This window comes from Sinohyriopsis cumingii, chromosome 14 (assembly GCF_028554795.1).
Source record: "Sinohyriopsis cumingii isolate HCF-2022 chromosome 14, ASM2855479v2, whole genome shotgun sequence".
NCBI classification, from domain to species: Eukaryota; Metazoa; Mollusca; class Bivalvia; order Unionida; family Unionidae; genus Sinohyriopsis; species Sinohyriopsis cumingii.
In genome coordinates this window covers 31,755,298-31,774,761 of record NC_142974.1, presented here as the reverse complement: position 1 = coordinate 31,774,761, position 19,464 = coordinate 31,755,298, and the positions used below count along the sequence as shown (strand labels likewise).

The 19,464-nt window shown below is 33.1% G+C and overlaps 1 protein-coding gene across 1 annotated transcript; it reads right to left on the bottom strand.

Annotated features, from left to right (window-relative positions):
• Window positions 1-282: 282 nt before the first annotated feature.
• On the bottom strand, window positions 283-18,871 carry LOC149783521 (uncharacterized). The gene is made up of 2 exons (XM_089932860.1): window positions 17,230-18,871; window positions 283-1,619 (listed from the first exon to the last, which is right to left on the bottom strand). The coding sequence occupies exons 1-2, from the start codon at window positions 18,548-18,550 to the stop codon at window positions 298-300; spliced, it is 2,643 nt and encodes an 880-aa protein (XP_089788986.1). The 5' UTR covers window positions 18,551-18,871; the 3' UTR covers window positions 283-297.
• Between the last annotated feature and the right edge of the window lie 593 nt (window positions 18,872-19,464).

The following is a 19,464-nucleotide window of genomic DNA, read 5'->3' as shown; positions in this document are numbered from 1 at the left end:
ACAACTAGCTTTCATCATTTTTAATATGAATTCTCCAAATATGGACTGTAGCAAGGGTCTATGACAAATTGAAAATATGGAAACTTTATTTGTACCTCACTCACGTCAAATCGTGCACATGTAATTTTCCTAATTTAATAGCACATACTGAAATGCAATTAGTCCTCAGTATTATTATTTTTCATCCCGATCTTCCGGTGCCTACATGAGATCAAATGTTACCTCAAATTTGAGGTTCAAAGAAATAATGTACAAACAGTATCAAATATTTACCATATTCGGCCGTTGGCACCGGAATCAATCGCACCTAAGGAAATGAAAGAGTCTCCCGTACATTGTCCGTATTTCCCTTCTAAATCTTTTGTCACAGAATCCATAGATGATTGGATTGGCCATGTTGTTAATGAAAAATGACCAGATAAATGTATTAAACAGATACAGTCCTGCAGGTGAGAGCGTCTTCAGAAAGTCTTTCTTCATGACAACCACAATCTTTAAAATTAAATGTGGCATAAAGCTACCGAAGAATGCCACCGTTATAACAAACATGATTAAAGTTATTCTCCTGGTTCTCGTGTCTTCTTTGCTGGATTTCTTATTTTCCTTTTCTCCTGTAGTGTTGTCGGATGCGAGAGAATGTGTTCCTTTGCTTTTTCGTCTGACTGAGAAAATAGTTTTTGGTATTTTCCATAGAAGACTATTGGACTTAGATTTCAACGTAGTGCTGGAGTCCTTTGTCATTGAGTTGAGATCCTTCTTCACATACATTTCAGCCTCTTCCTCAGCCTCTTCCTTAGTATCCTCTGATGATGGCATTGCAGTTACTAAGGTATCGACAGAGTCTTTACTGCTTGGACTAATGGTCGATAACGGCAGAGACTTTGAATTAGTTACTGTGCTTTTGAAGGTCTTATGTCTTACAATCTGCGCCCCGATCATGGAATACAGAACACAGAGGACTGTGAAAGTTCCGAATACAATAAATATCAGGAGAAAGTTAAAATAAGCTTGATAGTTGGTCTTCTTAAACCTTTCTTCAGTCCAGCACCGGACACCAGTAATATTGCCTACCCTTGTATGCTCTCTGCTATAACCATACAATACGGGGGCGGGCCATGAAATCGCTAATGCAACGGACATCGCTATTCCACACGACACCTTTGCCATGGTCTCCGACATTTGCTTTCCTAGAGGAACACATATCTTTCGATACCTATCGGTAGCAATTACAAGCAGTAGAAAGGCGGAGCTTGCGCACATGAAATAGTTTAGAAAACGCAGGATCTTGCACACCGCTGTGGCATAAAACATTAAAGGATACCGAAGATCGGCCAAAATAAAAGGCATTCCTATTGAGCATGTCACCATATCAAGAACTCCGAGGCACAAAACGAATATCCTGTGATTTGATGGTTTTGTTCTGAATGCATAGATCAAAAGCACGTGCAAGTTGCCGACCAATCCAATAATCATAAGAATGCCAACTAACACAGATCCGCCTATGTGTGTTTTGGCAATGGCGTCATTGATTTCTTCCAGTGTTAGTCCTTCCCTAGTGTCAGACACCAATGTCGTATCGTAGGATGCGTTTTCATCAAAGGTTACAGAAATGGCTGGAACTATTGTGGTCATGTTTCCTCAGTTAACAAAATTATGAATCGGTTCACAACTTCTTCCACTCTTTCTCTTCACTAAAACGTTCCTTGTCAATATAGTAATATTTGTAATAGGTTAAATCAGTTCAAATAAGTACTATTCCAAGTATATTTTAACTATTTCCACCAAAAATCGATAGAATCAAAATCTGTATTCAATATTTCAGTCCTGTATTCATTAAAGTAGTCACCTTAGGAAGAACTTAATTAAGTCTATTTTGATACCCCAAAATATGACAAAGTACACGGTTCACTGTTGCCACAAAATGTTGTCCAGATATCTCGCTCTATCCCTCTCATTATATAGAACTGCTTGACCGTAAAACATAGGTCAAAAATTAAATATAGAAACTGACGTATTGAGGCCTACAGAGGTAATCAAAGGTTAAGCTGTCTGAAGGATAGTGCACGTTTCGTCTGATTTAATCTTTACCAGGATGTATTAGGAAAACAGCGACAAAAACATTCAGATAACAGTCGCTTTGATAGTCAGTTGCATAATTTTCTACACAAGTTACTAAACTATTTTCAGACCGGTATGATTTATAAAGAAAGAAAGCAAAGATAGCATCGCGTTTGTTGGATCATATGGCTTATTTTTGGATAGATTGACGGACAATCGTACAGACGAAAACATCAGGTAAATAATTGCTGGATGAATGTGTAGGTGTACTAAGAAAGTCGTTAAAATTTATATATTAAATTTCTTATTTCGTTCCATCGTTCCTTCAAATTGTTCTGAAGAAATTCGTCTCGTATACATTTAATTCATTTTCTCATGCTCAAAAATTAAAATAAATTCGTTTAGGGTAAGGTATAAACAGAGATTAGTTTATTTTCAGAGACGTGTGCTATATGTTACGAGCTTTATCTCGGATACTATTATTTCTCAATTCATTGAAATATATTGACATATGCCATTTAAGAGTAATATCTACAGGGTATATTTTCTGTAGGTTTTCATACAAGCTTATATAGGTAAAATTTCATTTTAGTAAAGAGAAAGGTTGTAACTGTTTCTAGACGCAACATCTTTTGTAAATGCAATTTGTAATATAAGACCAAATACATGATACCTGAATCATTGATAATAAGTAAAATGATGCGAGAAGGTATGTCAAAATGGAAGACAATAAAAATAATTATAAGCCGAATGTATGCGCTAAAATTTATGAATGAAAAATCCGCTCCTATATCCAAATCATCTTAGCGTTTTTCTCTTTACAAAATTTCATAATGGAACGTCCATATCTGGGATCAAAATGTTGTTGCAGTTCATTGTGTGTGACAGAAAGAGGCTAATTTTCGACTGTTATTGTAAACTCGATATGGACCCCTCAGCCGTCGTATTGACCATTACAGACCATCCCTAACTGGTCACAGGATTCATATTAATTACTTATGGTAGTATCGTGTTAAGCCTACATTTAACTATGAGCGATAGGTCAAATTGTCATCGTAGAGGGATAGAATAAGGATGTATAGAATGGAAAATTATCACGCAAGTAAGGAATTCAATCCATAATTCAATCAAGAAGAATACCATCGTTTAATTTTTCCACACTTGAAAATACAGCTTCTCGGCACCACAAAACAAAATCATTTTTCTCTTGGTAAAACAGATTATTTTCTAGTAATTGTGCTTTTATTGCATTTTATATATTCACAAATTTAGGTGCGAAAAAATGATGCATTAAAAATATGTAAGCACATAGGAAATTTTAAATAATTTATAAATAAAATGTTATTATAATAAATTAAAAAAATAATAAAAAATAAATAAATAAATAAATAAATAAATAAATAACCAAATAAATAAATATCGAGAATGCTGCTTTCATTCAAAGTCGTAGCAAGGGTCTTTGATATTACTATAGAGTGTTAGTCTAAATTAAACATTGTCCATATGTATATAACATTTCACAACTTCCAGGGACCTTTCTATAGAAAGGATTAGCAGCTAGACTATGAATGATGTGAAATCTGCTGATTAAAGGTTTGGTTAAGTTAATATTTTTTGTGAGGACAAGACCTATCAGGTGATATGACAATATATAAATATCTTTGGATTTTCTATATATGGACCTCCTCCATTGACAGTTTCCATAATTTATGATATATATGAACTTTTATATGAAAATATGTGTTTTGCCTGCATATATTTTATTATTATTCTTTGTTGGTTTAATTTCTTCTGTTTTTGAAACAACACCAACTTGAAAGCCGACATGTAACATATTTCATTGCACAATTAAAAGTCATTTCTTCATACATCATCTATAGAATAGGATATATCAATTGTTGAAAGGCATTATTCATCATTTTATATCCAAGATTCACTCTAAAAATTCAAGTCATATTGTCCTCACCTGCCAAAATATTTTACTGTCAGGTAACCGGCATGCACATATGAGGTTCTCCACTACTCCGGATTAATCAATATTTGCTTCTCAGGTCGAATCGAGGTAACGAATATACTTTGCCTCATCTTTATGGATTCACTTGTTTCTTCTCATTGTGCAGGCCTAGGAATTTAGCTTATATTATAATAATGCTTTGCTATGGGCAAATACTTAACATATCAAGAGCCAAAGCCAGTAATTTATTCATGCGTTAGATTCCATTAACTCATAAGTTTGTTTAATATTCGTTTATCACAAACAGGTACACTGATACATTTTACAAATTTTCCTAACATGAGTTTATGTTTGTATTTTAACCCCATTTAATTTTCACTTGTATTGCTTATAAACCATCCTTGCTATGGAGTGGAAATTGCAACTGTTTCACCAATGGCTTTGTTCACGGTAAGTCAGTATATGCCCTGGGTAGAAATGGATCTTCCAATCAGAACAAGGCCATTATATGTAGAATATAAAAGTCAAAGGTCATTTTATATATATATATATATATATATATATATATATATATATATATATATATATATATATATATATATATATATATATATATATATATATATATATATCGGTATGTGACGGTCATACAACCAACAATTTCCCAGTCTTCAGAATAACATCGCTGTTTTATCAATGAAACAATGCTCACTATGTATTTATCTAAATGACTCTTCTCAATCGTCAAATGACACCAACCCAAACTAGAATTACCGACTACAACTCAAATTAATAATAATAATAATAATAATAACAATAATAATAATAATAATAATAATAATAATATTTTATGCGCAAAAAACTGAAGCACAAGAGAAAACTTTCAACAAAACAATAGGTCCGTATTTCTGCGAAAAGGTAAGACGGTTGGTGGAAACTTTATATCTACCTTCATCTGCTTACCACTTAGACACAGTTATTACGAAAATATAGAGTAACCATTAGGTAAACTATCCGGCACTTAATAGCCTTCATGACAAACACTACCTTTCTAGATTTTTAATTATTGATACAGCAGACAACTGGATTCTTATGCATGGAAAAGAAAAGAAACACACTTTTAAAAAGCAGCCTACATTTTTGTCGTGTAATTAATGCCATTGTTTACATTAAATATAGATGCATATGTATAGACTTTTTCTGTTTTGTTTTGATTTCTTGTTTCTTTTTGACCATTCGTACCATGGCAAGGCATTCATTCACAAATTTATTCTTGTCTGATTTATTAACGTAGGGATATGATGTGCATTTTACAGCTATTATTGATTAATAATTAAAGATACGGATATATTTTTGAATTAGTTTTTGGGTTGTTCTGTTCTTGAAATTGATGTTTGTGTGTGTGTGTGTGTGTGATATGTATTTTTAGCTTATCTTTAACAAGTTTTCAATCTTATCGCTATGTATTAGTAAATCTAAACACACACTACATTTTTCTCTGAGCTTACTTTCGACCAGTGTGTTGAAACAAAAATTAAGAACGTGAACTCTCTTCTCACGTAAAGCCTATGTTTGTGCATGGAACATATAGTCATACATGTGACGAAATTATGTACCATAAATGTAAAGATAAAACTCTAAGAATATGTGGAAAGATTTTTTTAACGGGACATTACTGTACCTTCTGACGTCTACATAAAATGAGCAGAACAATCTGCTTCCATCTGTTGAAGTAATTACAAAGACAGGATCCTTCAAATGAAAACAAAATAAATTAGATTGAATAAAAGGCGCACACTTCACGTCATAATTCTCATAATATCAAGATTTCACGTTTGAGGCCAAATTATTAATTATTAATTATTTTTGACTTAATGATATCTAAATCTGACAGAATTTTCATATTCAAAAAGTTCTTCATTAACCGTACTACTTACTAATTAATGCATGATACATTTGTCTTCGTCAGTTTTCGTGTGGTAGTGTATTTTTTTCTGTTTAATTTTCTGTCCTTTGTATCAGAAATAATGCAGTAATGTTGACAATTAACTAGAAAAAAGAGCTTTGCATTTCCAGATATTTAACAACAAAACGTATGGTACTTAAGTATATCGCAAATCCCAGATAATAAATGCATTTTTTAGCAGTCGATACAGAATTGTAGAGAATATGAACATCGCTTTGGAAGGCATTTCCAATATCAATAAATTTGAAATTGTTCTAATCCGGAAAGAACGGTCAAAATACCTAATAATTTTTAAGTTATCTGCAAATTAAATCTATTTTTCCTTTCTTGCTTTTGTAAATTATCATCATCAACAAATGACACAGTTGTGTATTCAGAATTAATCATGTCTAATAAATGTGAGGTTGTAGGCTGAGCAGGAGGGGCAGTAATTTTCCTCTGTTAAATGGATGTTGACTCTTGACTCTTGACAATTCCGGTCGCAACAATTATCCTGCCCCACTCCTTCTATCTAAAGTACTCAAGGTGGTATAGCATTAATAATTAAATGAATATACGGAATCATTTACATTTCCACGTAACTCATAAAAACAACAAATTATAATAAACAATTATGCAAGTACATCTTTTCTGGAAATATTCCGGAAATTGTTTTTAATACGATTTTAGTTTCTTAGATTAAATCATTCAGTATTATTTGTTGTTCATAATTTACCGCAGTTCTACAACTCAATATATATATATATATATATATATATATATATATATATATATATATATATATATATATATATATATATATATATATATACACAGAGATAGAGACAGAGAGATCGATACAAAATTTCGCTTCACGTTTTCGCATGAATTCGCGAAATAAGTTGATAAATAAAGAAATTTCTATACCTCCGTTTGAGAGCCTTTATATCCATGCTTTTCACTGAAAATTGAAAGTTTCTACTATTGGTTGAAGTACTGCGAAGCTTGAAATGACGTGACCATTTCACTGTTGCATCATGGTTACGATGTCACTTGTAACGTCTGTTAATTGCAAAGTTAATTTAAAACGTTTAATTCTCTTATTTAACTTTATTTCTTTTGCGCGGATGTGTGTTTAGTTGCCACTGCTTTTTTTAGAGATATTTTTGATACATTATAATTCGTTTAAACATGTTTTGCCGTACATATTGACAAATAGGGTCAAGCTAAAAGTTCTCGCAACTTCAGATAAGTATTTCCACTTCATTTGATAAGACATTGTAATGGATATAACTATTTTTTTTACAATTTTATGCAAGGATAGGTGATTCAGGGATAAAAATATGAGAGAGTGATTCAGATAAACGGCGACGAATAAAATAATAATCTTTTCAGAATCGGACAAAAGAACATACACTTGAATAATTACAAAATGCAAGAACTGTATTAAACTCCTGTTAAGACAGATGCGATTCTTACTTCTTCAGAGTGTAGGTTTTATAATTTAAAAAATCCTTCAGCCGAAATGCCTTCTTCTATTACGGTAGCCTAATCAGGGAAAGGGCTAATGCAATTAATATATCCTTTCAACGTTTTGGGGCTTAATTTGTATGTATGACTTGACCCATCGTCAATCGTTTGGAAATCTGTTTTCAGTAGATATTCAATTCCTTGTGCATCATGTTGATTAAAACATAGTGAGCTCTCATCACCAAAGAGTCTCTATAACTCAAGAAATCGTCACCTATATTGTTAATATGCACAATAAATAATCGTGGACCTAGAACTGATCTTTGTGGTTCGCCAGCTGCAACAAAGTGACTACATGATTCCGAAGTATTTACAAAACCTGTTTGAAATCTAGCAGATATATAGTTAGAAAACAAATCAGTCAGAGAGTTATCAATTCCGTTGCACTTTAATATATGAATTAGACCTTATTGCCAAAGACGATCAAATGTATTGGACACCTCGCAAAAGACCACGCACCTCATTCTCGTCATCAAGCGCTGTACATTTTGCTATGGAACATATATATGAGCTGAAATGATGCAGAATTGTGGGAGCATACCAGATTGAAACTTGTATATAAGATCATTGGAGTGTAAGTTATTGTAGAGATGTCCAAACACAACTCAGTAGTCAAACTTGCATGTAATTTTAACGATCACTGTCTCATTGACAGGATCAAAATAGATTGTTGACGACCCAGTATGTAATACAATTCCATTTTCTCATTGCTGGAACCGTACCACTGAAATCAAAAACTTAAAATTTTGACGCTCCTATTTTCCTCTGATTTCGCTCTGAATTCCTTCTCTCTATTTCTTGTTTCATAGCCGAAGCTAAACGACTGGAAATTTGTTGTAGCATTTCTGACATGTATTCTGAGCATATGCTATTTTTTAGTTACTTTGTCCCATCAAAGATGTAATGTCCTTGTTATTTGTCCTGACATCATTGCAGCAAATTCATGTCTCCGAAACATTCAACTGTATGACATATCCATTAATTTATAAAACAATTTGTTGAATTGTTACCCTTGAAATTTTCCAAATGATTGTCTTAAAGTTAAGATAATCAGCTATATGGATTAATTGAAATGCAATCAGGAATTCTACTGTACGTAAAAAATAATTGTTTCCATAGCTTCCTAGATCCCCAATTACATCAATGAAAACTCTCGATGACAACATAGTTTCGTTGTACAATGGCTAATTGATCATTTCGTTATATTTCGGATCCAAATGCTGGTTAGGAAAATGCAGCCTCTGCAAACTATGAACGCAATGTTCTCTCTTCTGTAGCCTTTCTCTCTTTTCATTGGTGAGATAGCCACTGTATAACACCTTTCAGACGACTGCAGATCACGTGTGTGTGTGTGTGTGTGTGTGTGTGTGTGTGTGTGCGTGAGTGTGTGTTGTTGTTGTTGTTGTTGTTCTAGGGTTTAATGTCATTTTCCAGCACAAGATAGGCGGTATATGGCGGCCAGTCAGTATAACTGGTGGAGGAAGAACCCTGGAAAACCCAGGAAAGAACCACCGACCCACGAGAAGCTACTGGCAGGCTTTCCCACGTACCCACGCTAGCCGCGCCTTGGACTCGAATATATGCAGACGGAGGTGAGATGGCAGTGATCCGGAACGATGAGCGCTTTAGACCACTCGGCCACTCGGGGCCCCCTGTGTGTGTGTGTGTTTGTGTGTGTGTGATTTGGAATTTTAATTTAGTTCAACAATTTTCAGTCTTATCGCTACTATGTCTGTAATATGCCAGCTTATTGTGATGTCAAGCTCTGGGGCAACATGCCGCAGACATGTAGCATTGTATCCCACCAAGTCACAATATCTTGACACCAGGCGACCAGTTTTAACACTAACATCTTATCCATTCACGATTTGCTTCTTTTCTATTTTCATTTTTCTTTTTGTTTACTGTCAAATAGCATATGAGCCCAACGAGTTATGTGCAGTCATATATTTTGCTCGTTTCTGTTATTCCACTTGTTGTTTAGTCAGGACTGGAATAATACACATCGTACGTATTTCACCTGGTACCTATTAAAGATGAATGGGATAACTTTGATATATGACATATTATGAACAATATTAAATAGCATCATTTTAGCAACAGACTAACTCTAGAAACAAGGTTCACTTATTTTTTCTACCAGAGTTTAGGAGCTTAGCTATAATCTCACATTTAGTGAAAGCCAATAACTGTCATTTTAAATAAACAATTGTCTCAGCTGTTACTTAGTAATCAAAATCTAAATATTGAATTGTTGCTATGGTTTCTCATAATGAATATGATAGGTATCTTAAAGATATTGTTTATTTTTTATATCACATTAAAATATATTGACATGAAAGTACCAACCAATTTGTATGAATTAATTGAAAGTGAGAATTTGTGATGTTAAGGGATTTTATTTATCCAGTTATTGTATTGCTTATATTTGAAAGAAGCATATCTTGTTTTTAACCATTAATTGTGTATGCACGAGGGTGTGATTACTTAGTTCGCAATCTAATATAATCTGTATACGTGTTTACGCACTATTATGTGATTACTTAGTTCGCAGTCTAATATAATCTGTATAAGTGTTTATGTACTATTATGTGATTACTTAGTTCGCAATCTGATATAATCTGTATAAGTGTTTATGTACTATTATATGATTACTTAGTTCGCAATCTAATATAATCTGTATAAGTGTTTATGTACTATTATATGATTACTTAGTTCGCAATCTAATATAATCTGTATAAGTGTTTATGTACTATTATATGATTACTTAGTTCGCAATCTAATATAATCTGTATAAGTGTTTATGTACTATTATCTGATTACTTAGTTCGCAATCTAATATAATCTGTATAAGTGTTTATGTACTATTATCTGATTACTTAGTTCGCAATCTAATATAATCTGTATAAGTGTTTATGTACTATTATATGATTACTTAGTTCGCAATCTAATATAATCTGTATAAGTGTTTATGTACTATTATATGATTACTTAGTTCGCAGTCTGATATAATCTGTATAAGTGTTTATGTACTATTATATGATTACTTAGTTCGCAATCTAATATAATCTGTATAAGTGTTTATGTACTATTATATGATTACTTAGTTCGCAATCTAATATAATCTGTATAAGTGTTTATGTACTATTATCTGATTACTTAGTTCGCAATCTAATATAATCTGTATAAGTGTTTATGTACTATTATCTGATTACTTAGTTCGCAATCTAATATAATCTGTATAAGTGTTTATGTACTATTATCTGATTACTTAGTTCGCAATCTAATATAATCTGTATAAGTGTTTATGTACTATTATCTGATTACTTAGTTCGCAATCTAATATAATCTGTATAAGTGTTTATGTACTATTATATGATTACTTAGTTCGCAGTCTGATATAATCTGTATAAGTGTTTATGTACTATTATATGATTACTTAGTTCGCAATCTAATATAATCTGTATAAGTGTTTATGTACTATTATATGATTACTTAGTTCGCAATCTAATATAATCTGTATAAGTGTTTATGTACTATTATCTGATTACTTAGTTCGCAGTCTGATATAATCTGTATAAGTGTTTATGTACTATTATATGATTACTTAGTTCGCAGTCTGATATAATCTGTATAAGTGTTTATGCACCATGATGTGATTACATAGTTCGCAGTCTAAAACAAATTGTATTAATTTTAAATATGTTGTACATATTTTCTTTTTCATTTTACTTTCGTATCATCTTTAATTGATCTTTCTCTGTTTTTGTTTGACATTCATGTCTTATTTACTTAATCGTTCTCCCTTTCCATTTTACTTGCATATCTACTTTGCTTGCTATTTCTCACTTTCCATTTATTTATTTCTTCCTGACACGTCTCCCACTCTTCAAGACGCATTCAGTGGTTAGGTCCCTTGAATGCAAAATTTCAGAAATGGACGTAGTAACTGACGAATCACAAACAGGCAGCAAGATACTAACTCTTGTCGGTGAATTGTTATTTATTATAAACTCCGATGTAGTTCTAACCAGTGTTGTTCGTGACAAGCTATACTCCGTTATAAGGAAAATTGACACAATACGTCCACGAAGGGACGATGAGATTGAACAAGTCAGCCTAACGTTTTGGGATTGTCCCAGTGCTGTTGTCATGGTAACATGTTTATCGGTCTTGAATTGTAACTCAAGAATAATTACTAGGTATATATTCATTTTTGAGTAGCTTCGTTTCATTAAATTCTGATTCAAGGTAAGAACAATGCCATACAAAGTTTATGAAAATGCATAGTTTACCTAAAAGGTCCATAACATTCACCAACTTCAACAATATTTCCAAAAAAAAGTGAAAAGTAGGAAGCTAGAATGGTTGAGGTTACTTGTCAGGAAGTAGCACTTAATACACTTTTGTGAGATGATAAAATGCCACTGAACTCGACCCTATATTCGGCCAAATGATACAATATGTCTCTCATGTGATCCGAGACTCAATGTATACGATATGTAAACAATCCATTTGGTCAGGTACTTTTCCGTACAAATGATAAATCATTGTCATTTCTATATTAAAAACTCATTAAATTATATAACAATATTTCAGATCAGTATATTGGAAAAGATTTTATTTTATAATTATGTTTATGCATGGATTCAGATTCTTTCATTATATCGTAACATTTCTCAGACTAAACGTTATCCAAATGATATCCATTTTGTTTCCATACGTTCATGTCCGTGTGTTTTTTGTCTATGACTAAGATTTATCGTTATAAAAATTTGAATTGTTTATATCAGGGTCATTATTAAAAACACTGCAAGTACTGGACACACTTTAAATAAGTGGTATGTGTATGTGGATTCAACTTTTTTAAACTATAAAAAATAGTTATAAATTTCATCATAGGATAGTCTGAAAAATCGTCAGCTGTGCATTCCGTATTTTGGGCGATACCTGTAAAATACCAAAACAGCCGTTCAAAATTTATTTACCTGTAAATCTGCATTAAATCAGTAACTTGTGGCCGTGATCATTAGCTTCTATCTGATCCGTGGTATTCTCATATGACAAAAGTTAAATCATGGACATATTCAGAATTAAGTAACTCAGATGAATCGTCATTTACAGGAAAAATATGGCTAAGGGTCGGTAAATGCATTAAGATCCAAACCGATGACAAAAGACAATTCGAATATTTAAATTTCAAGCGGACATTTTTTAATTTCATCATCAAGAGGAATTTTTTTAAAAATGTTCGGGTTTTACTTGTTTTGGACCAGAAAATATGATATCAATGTTATGGGCAGTATTTAATGTAGCCAATGGTATTCATACTATATTTTTAAAACTAATATCAATATTCTACTCTGTGTGAGTGAGTCAAAACATTTCTTAGAAAAGACAATCAACCGAGTTTGGTATTGCATTACTATGCTAATCCCTCACGACAGTAAAAACATTGACCAGTTTCAGACATATTTTTGTTTTCAACAAGTAATGATATCGAGTCAGAACTTCTAAAAGACATCATCATGTTATGTAACAATTACCAAATATAATGCATATTTGTATTATGGCCATCCTGAATTGTGCAGGAATTCATTGCATAAGTAAAATATTTAATATGATCTCTGTTTTATCAATCCCAATAATTATATCCTCTTCGTTTTCTTCTTAAGAAAATAAAATAGTTGTGAAGATTGAATGAATTCATCGCGTCAGGTTTAATTGTATTAACTAAAACGATGAGTTAACTATAACGTCATGATGAATGAAAGGTCATTTTTTGGGTGGTTGTTTTTAAAACCCCATCCATGTTGCAAGTAGTTCCCCTCTGCTTAGTTCCCAGCTAAGAAATCAATGTGTTCAGTTATTCATTATTACGTTGTTTCAGTAACTCATAACTTCGTTAACCAATAGACCTAATATTGTTACACGCGAGGAAGTGTTCGTTATGGTAGGTTTACAGGTTCATAGAACTTTACATTCCCCAGAACAGAGGTCTTTAATTGATGATTTAATTCAAACCATTTAAATTCAGTTGAGTTTGTTTTACTATAGTGACAAGACCATTTCATCTGCCTGACGCCATAAATATACAGTATTGCGTCGTGGTGGTGCAACACGAGGGGTATTTAAAAGTTCTGAACATTTATGATAACCTGTTTGTTTCTTTTTGTCCGTCATTAAATTATTTTAGAGACAAAATAAAGTTCTTTAAAATAATCTGCATCTACACTTGTAGCATGCCGGACACGAGCAGATATATGCATATGATGAAGTAATGTAGGAGAAGGAATACCCTCATGCTAATACGGGGGTATGCTGAAAAATCAGTGCAATCATTTAAGGGTTCTCTTCCACTGCGATCAAGGTTATCTTGCCTAATATTGCGGATGTAATTCTGTCAACTCGTACATGTTTGGGGTGGTTTCATATTCTTTATTTGACCGTTTATTGCAATTGATGATTGTGAAGTTGCCGTTGTGAAGGACGCAAATGATGAAGATGCTTAATACAATATGGAAGATCATTCAAATTTTATGGGAATTAATCAATCAATCAGCTAATCAAAATTTCAAGGAATCAAATAAACCATTGTGAAAGATGTGTCCACCATTTTTTGATGGCTGATCAAAACAAAATTGGGTTGCAATAGCCAAACAGCTACTCGCCAAATTTGAAATAAGTGACCAGAGACTGTCGCAGCTGCTAAAACATGGCCTTACCTTTCTGGAACCCAATTCAAGCAAAAACGATAAAATTTGGATCGGAGAAGTTCAGCAGGGACCACAAATTGACCGACACAGACGGACTCTGAGGAATGTTTTATATGCTTTGGTTTTAGATGCAAAATGTCTGGTCTTTCAGCTACCGGTGGCTGACTTCGATGGTGTTGATGACCATGTTGATGCCCCAGTCGTATTGCCAGGAGATGGGAAACGCTGCGTTCAAGTACCAGTACCAGAGATTTTTATCTAATCCACGCCATCGTGCTGGGGCATACATAGACAGTCTTGACAGACTTTCGAAAGGTGGACAAGATCCAAATCTTGCCACATCCTCCATACTGTCATGATTTAGCACCAACATAGTTTTGTCACGATCCCGTTTTTGAAAATTGGTTGAGGGACAGACGATATGGTAGAAAGTATAGTTTTCCAGTGTATGAACAGCATGCCACAAAGTGGATATAAAATCGTTTGTAATAATTCGATTTAAGATTAAATCAGTTACGGTCATAATAAATTCATTTTATTTTCTTAAAATCTCAGTGATTTTACTCACTCAATGATTTTCATCGTATGATCGATTAGAAGCTTTTTTAATTTTCTGAGTCGAGCTCAACCTTTCGCTAGCAAAGTCTCAAATAGATAAACGTTAATTAACACTTTATTAATGCATTTCTTTCAGAATTGGCAATTATTTAAAATCTTGTATATAAAAGAAACAACTTTTCTTGAATGTGCATAATAAAAACGATATGTATTTCGCTGTTACAAATTGGTATTTTTAATGGAATTTTCAAGACAATGTTGATGTTTTCAAATGGTTCGAGCGTAGATTCTATTTGTCACGTGACAATATTATATTAGTCTGTGTTTGTTTTCTTCAGTTATGTGTCTTTCATATTAAATACCGTAGTATAACAAGACGTGCCTTCATACATATAGATAAATGGCAGAATAAACACACGTATATCTTTACAAAGACTTGGTATAATTTTGGTTTCAAATATATGCAGCTATTTTAGGAGTCATATGAAAAATCGCTTATGTTCTGTGAATATTTTAATATCGTATGTTTATTCGGTTACTATTAAGTTAATGATAAATTTAAATAATTTCCGAAACCTTTTCATAACAAGGTTCATGTGATATAGAAATTAGTCAAATGGTTGCATAAATTTATTAAAAATTAAAAGTTGCTTAAGAACCCCTATGCATGTGTTGTTATAAATTGAGTTCAGCGCATACATTTCTTACAGCGATGATAAGTTATGCAGAAAGAAATATAACATTTTCTGACAACGTACGTTTCGGTTTGTTTGTGTGTTAGTTATTTCTGGTTATCCGTTACGTTTGGGAGACACCTGCGATCTTTAAAGGACCAAATATACCGAAGTTGATATGGCTGTAGAGCTTTGGTAATGATTGGCACAATTACTCTAGGTCTTTCTCTGTTTGATGTTATCAAGGGATTTTTGTGAAGACATTGATATCTATTCCATTTACTATCTAAATGACCCAAGTTTGCGGAATGAACTTCCGAACTGGCGTGTTCGACTTTTGCTATTTGACTTAGTACAACCAATTCAATGGCGCTTGACGTGGATTTAAAAAAAAAAAAAAAAAATTACTTCGTATCATATTTCATTGTCATTTCGGAAAGGAAAGGCAGAAAGAGAGAGAGTCAGAGAGAGAGAGAGAGAGAGAGAGAGAGAGAGAGGTATAAGAAGAAGTAGTGGAAAAACGAAGACAAAGAAGCAGAAAACAAATACATTGTGGAAGGATCCCTTAGATTAACAGAGTACGAGGAGTATATTACAAAATAGATCAATCCACATACAAAGTAGATGATCGAACATATAGATCAATCCACATACAAAGTAGATGATCGAACACATAGATCAATCCACATACAAAGTAGATGATCGAACACATAGATAAAAAGATGTTAAAACTCTCTTCAACATCGTTTGAATTCACACCAAAACACTAAATTTCAAGAATTAGTTTATTTGAAAGAAAATGCCTTAATAACAACAGCAAATAGAAAGAAGTTTCAAAATCACATGCGCTGACGTCCAATAATGTATTAAAACTGTTAAATTCATCTATCTCTGATCGTTCTTGTTGTGTAACCGCATCTTCCATTATGTAAATAGCAAAAAATTTATAGGTTATCCTGCCATTTGACTTCAAAGCCCTATGGGTAATTACATATTTCTTTTTTTCAACTCATTCCTGCTAACTCATCGCGAAAGTGCAAATGTCCTTTCTTGACTGTGAGGTCACTCAAAGTGGATGCAATATACCAAAAAGAAAAACTGAAGTGACTAAAAAATACAGTGACTCAAAGGAGTAAATGTATAGTGACTCATATTAATACAATCTCTATCAACCAAAAAACGTGAAGCGATTCAAAATAGCAAATACAAGCTATCAAATGAATAAACATCTGACCTGTTGCTAAAGCATGGCATATTATAAATTAATTGGAGTTTTACTTTGATACTTACTTCTCACCTAAATTAGTATTTATTCTGATTTTTATTCTAAATATGTTGCAAGATGATTTTAAAATGTCGAACTTATGGACTTTGACTTAGTCTGCAATAAATAGCTAGCTAGCCGTTAGATCTGACTGACCTTTAGGCTTAAATTTTCCTCCCATTATGTAATGCCTTAACCCAATCCCAGCGATAGTATTGTATGTCTGTTCATATGTACGGGCAAATATCTTTTGAGTTTGATTAGCATAGGGTGATAGTTTCATTGATCCAGCATTAGTTAATAATGTCTTTAAAATATAAATTCTCTCTCTCACTCTCTCGTTTGTAGACATATGGTTAAATCTGATTTAAATGAGTTAATTAAATCGGTCATAATTCAAGGTCGATTTAGGGACTAAAACCTAATATGAGACTGAAACCTAATTTGAAACGTATTTTCAAAGATCCACCATGCTACAGTAACTATTTGATAACTACCTAAAGTTTCCGCTGCCATCCAAAATCAATTCTATCTAGAGAAGCAGGGTAATTTCCCATAAAATGATCGTAGTTCTCGTACAAATATTTTGTCACAGAACCCATATATAATCGGATTAGCCATATTGTTAACAAAAAATGACCATACAAATGTATTGTACAGATACAATCCTGCAGGGGACACAGTCTTCAGAAAATCGTTCTTCATAAAAACCACAATCTTTAAGCTTAGATGTGGCATAAAGCTACAAAAGAATACCAACGTTATCATGAACATAATAAATGTTATTCTTCTAGTTCTGGTATCTTCTTTGCTCATTTTTTTCTTTTCTTTTTGTCCTGAAGTGTTGTCTGATGCGACTGAATACTCTTTGATTTTCCCACCGATTTTGAAAATCTTTCCTGGACTTTTCCATGGGAGATCATAGGACGTGAATTTCAGCTTATAACTAGAACCGTTTTCCGATGAGTTGAAGGCCTTTGAGGTATCCATTTCTAATTCTTCCTCTGCATCCTCTGTTGACTGCATTGGACTTTCTTTGGTTCCTGAAGAATCTTTACTTGAACTAGTAGTCGATAATGGCACAGACTTTGATTCACTTACTGTACTTTTGAAAGTCTTATGTTTGAAAATCTTCGCCCCAATCATGGCATACAGCACACACAAGACTGCAAACGATCCAAATACAATAAACATCAAGAGGAAGTTGAAATAGGCTTGATATTTGGTCTTCTTAAACCTTTCTTCAGTCCAGCATCGGACACCAGTAATATTTCCTATCCCAGTGTGTTCTGCGCTATAGCCATACAATACAGGGGCGGGCCATGAGATTGCAAATCCAATGGACATCGCTATTCCGCACGAAACCTTTGCCAAGGTCTGCGACATTTGCTTTCCTAGAGGAACACATATCATCCTATACCTGTCCGCGGCAATTACAAGCAGTACAAGGGCGGAACTTGTGCACATGAAATAGTTCACAAACCGCAGGATCTTGCACACCGCACTGGCGTAAAACATTAAAGGATATCGAAGATCGACCAAAATAAAAGGCATTCCAATTGAGCATGTGACCATATCAAGAACTCCGAGACACAAAACGAATATCCTATGATTTGATGGTTTTGTTCTGAGCGCGTAGATGAAAAGCACGTGCAAGTTGCCGACAAATCCAATAAGCATAAGAATGCCAACAAACACAGCGCCACCTATGTGTGTTATGGCAATGGCGTCGTTGATATCTTCCAGAGTTAGCCCTTCTCTAATATCGGACATTGATGCTGTATCGTTTAGTGTACCAAATGTTGAGTTTTCACCAAAGGTCGCAGAAATGGCGGGAGCTAAAGAAGTCATTTTTTTATCAGTTAAAAATTGACTGATGAATTGGTTTACAGCTTCTCACCGAATCCCTCTGTCCTAAATTAATCCTTGCAGATATTCAAATTTTGTTCCAGCGGATATTATATCAAGTACTGTAATTAAACGATTTCTGGAAGAGTCGATATAAAAGATAAACACTATTCAATATTTGAGTTCTCTTCCCTGTGTTGTCTAATACTTGTTAACTGTGTCAAAAACTTAATAAACTATTTCTGTGTTTTTGAACTCAATGAAATAAATCAACAGTGGTTTCACGGTTTCCTCTAAATGCACAATGTTATTCAAATGCGCAACTCTCACTCATTATATATGACTGGTTGACCTGAAGTTAGGTCAAAGTTTACATATAGAAACTGACGTTTTCAAGTCTACAGAGGTTGCCAAAAGTTATACCGTCTGCCAGAATGTGTAGAAGTATCTCAACCGAATCATGTATATGAAATTTAATACAACATAAAGTCACAAGCTACTTCCTGATATATTTAGATAAGTATTCTGTGCCATTTATTTTTACCTGTTTAATCCAGGTCATAAAACAGATTTAAGTATACACAAATATATAGATCAAGGCATAAGTAAATATCTAAATAAATTAATAGGACTGTTTTAATCAGTGTTAATTCAAAAACATGTTGTCTCTCTACGTAATTACGTTCAAATTTAAAATTCCCGATTTAATTTTGCTTCTTATGAGAATTTACATAATTTCTTATTACTTTGATATTAAAATTCATTTTCTATATGTCGCATTTATCGATAATTATTTTTGGCCAAACTTATCAGAGAAGCTAGCTTAAACAACGAAGTTGTCATACATATTAAGGGTTTGTAGTTATTATTTTCAATACATCATTAAGAGAAAATGTCGATCAACCTTAAAATAAAAG

What these genes read in the sequence shown, in the direction of transcription:
- LOC149783521 (XM_089932860.1), bottom strand. Translation starts at nt 18,550, where the DNA reads ATGACTTCTTTAGCTCCCGCCATTTCTGCGACCTTTGGTGAAAACTCA. An exon ending in ATTACCCTGCTTCTCTAGAT is followed by an intron (nt 1,620 to 17,229) that starts AGAATTGATTTT and finishes TGACCACAATAG; the next exon opens with TTCCAGCCATTTCTGTAACC.